The 1,553-nt window shown below is 54.3% G+C and overlaps 1 protein-coding gene across 1 annotated transcript in view; it reads left to right on the forward strand.

Moving 5' to 3' along the window:
- Positions 1–732, forward strand: part of H257_18825 (hypothetical protein) — a gene marked incomplete at both ends in the record, with an annotated part of 2,958 nt that extends 2,226 nt beyond the window's left edge. Inside the window, one exon of the mRNA XM_009847951.1 lies at positions 82–732. Coding sequence (XP_009846253.1) covers positions 82–732 — 651 coding nt within the window. The remainder of the gene's footprint in view (positions 1–81) is intronic.
- Positions 733–1,553: the final 821 nt, after the last annotated feature.

A 1,553-nucleotide genomic window follows, 5' to 3' on the forward strand; every position in this document is an offset into this window, starting at 1 on the left:
ACTGCTGGCATCATCCCCGTGTTTGCCAACGGCAATGCCGGCCCCAACTGCGGCACCGCCAACTCCCCTGGGGATTACAAGAATGTCATTGGCGTGGGCGCCGTGGGCGTCGACGACAAGCTGGCCAGCTTCAGCAGTCGCGGACCCACTAAAGACGGCCGCGTCAAGCCTGACGTGTCGGCCCCTGGGAACCAGGTGCGTTCGGCGTGGCGCACTGGCAACAACGCCTACAAGACCATCTCGGGCACGTCCATGGCGTCTCCCCACGTCACGGGTGCCGTCGCGCTCTACTTGTCTGCCAACAAGGCGGCCACGTACGACGACGTGTACAAGGCGTTCACGACCACCGTGGACACCAAGACGTTGACCCCGGACAACAAGAACTGCGGGGGCGTCAAGGACGCCACCTACCCCAACAACAACTACGGATTCGGCCGCATCAACATTGCTCGGGCGGTGGGTGCCAACGTGTCCCCTACCCCCACGATCCCAGTCACCACGAATGCCCCTACCACCCCCACGACCCCAATCACCACGAAAGCAACCCCAGCCCCAACCACTGGCGTCCCCACCACGACGCAGGCGACGCCTGTGACGACCTCCGCCGCCGGCAGCTGCAACGGATGCAAGTCGTGCTACTCGACGTCGATCGGGTATTGCTTCCCTCCTGGTTACACCAAGGCGCAATGCGCTACCTTTGTGGACTACAAGACCATTTGGTGCGGTGTCTAGACGTGTTAGTCGTTGGAAGAGTGTATGTTTGCGTTAAGATCATCGATTTCGTCGATTAAATTCGTAGCTTAGTGCAACAGCTTTGATCATATACATATATACATTGTCGCATCCTCTGCACACTGCTTGAGAAGTTCGCCTCGTGGAAAATGTACATTTCGTTGTAGGTTACTTCTGTCGTCCCTCTCGAATTGACATTGCTCCCGTCGTGGAGATGATGCCGACTGTTATCGAGAACTTACTGCTGAGTCCTTAAACAATAGATTGTCGGCCGGGATGGTGTGTCTCGCACCTGGATGCTCTTCCACCAAGTGCGAGACACTACACCCAGCCTGGCTGCGCATCCAGATGTGAGACACGCCACCGACACAAACCAAAAGGGTAGGGCAACTGCCAATTGTGGCTAGGGGTCGTTCGATGATGGTGCTAGTGGAGTGTATACTCATACCCCAGAGAAAAGACCTTACCACCTGATATGGGAACTTGGTACTATGGTGCGATTGACATGATCGCTCCTTATAAACCAACATAAACGAACGTCAGATTAAACGTGGGAAAATAGTTTTCCTAGCACCCATGAACTCGACAAAGCAACGTTTTATCAATTGACAGCGCGTCGTTTTCAGTCATCTCTTGACCCCTCAAGTGTTGACGCATAAATGCCTCGTTCGTGCTACAAAACATACCACGACATCCTTTGCCATGATGGCGAAATGAAATGGAATTCTTATCGGCACTTGCAGCCGACAGAATGCTGGAGGACACACATTTACCCCTTCATGTATTCATCTCTGAAAGTCCTGGTCTGCTCTGTCGAAGTC

This window comes from Aphanomyces astaci (genome assembly GCF_000520075.1).
Source record: "Aphanomyces astaci strain APO3 unplaced genomic scaffold supercont1.231, whole genome shotgun sequence".
Taxonomy (NCBI): Eukaryota; Oomycota; class Saprolegniomycetes; order Saprolegniales; family Verrucalvaceae; genus Aphanomyces; species Aphanomyces astaci.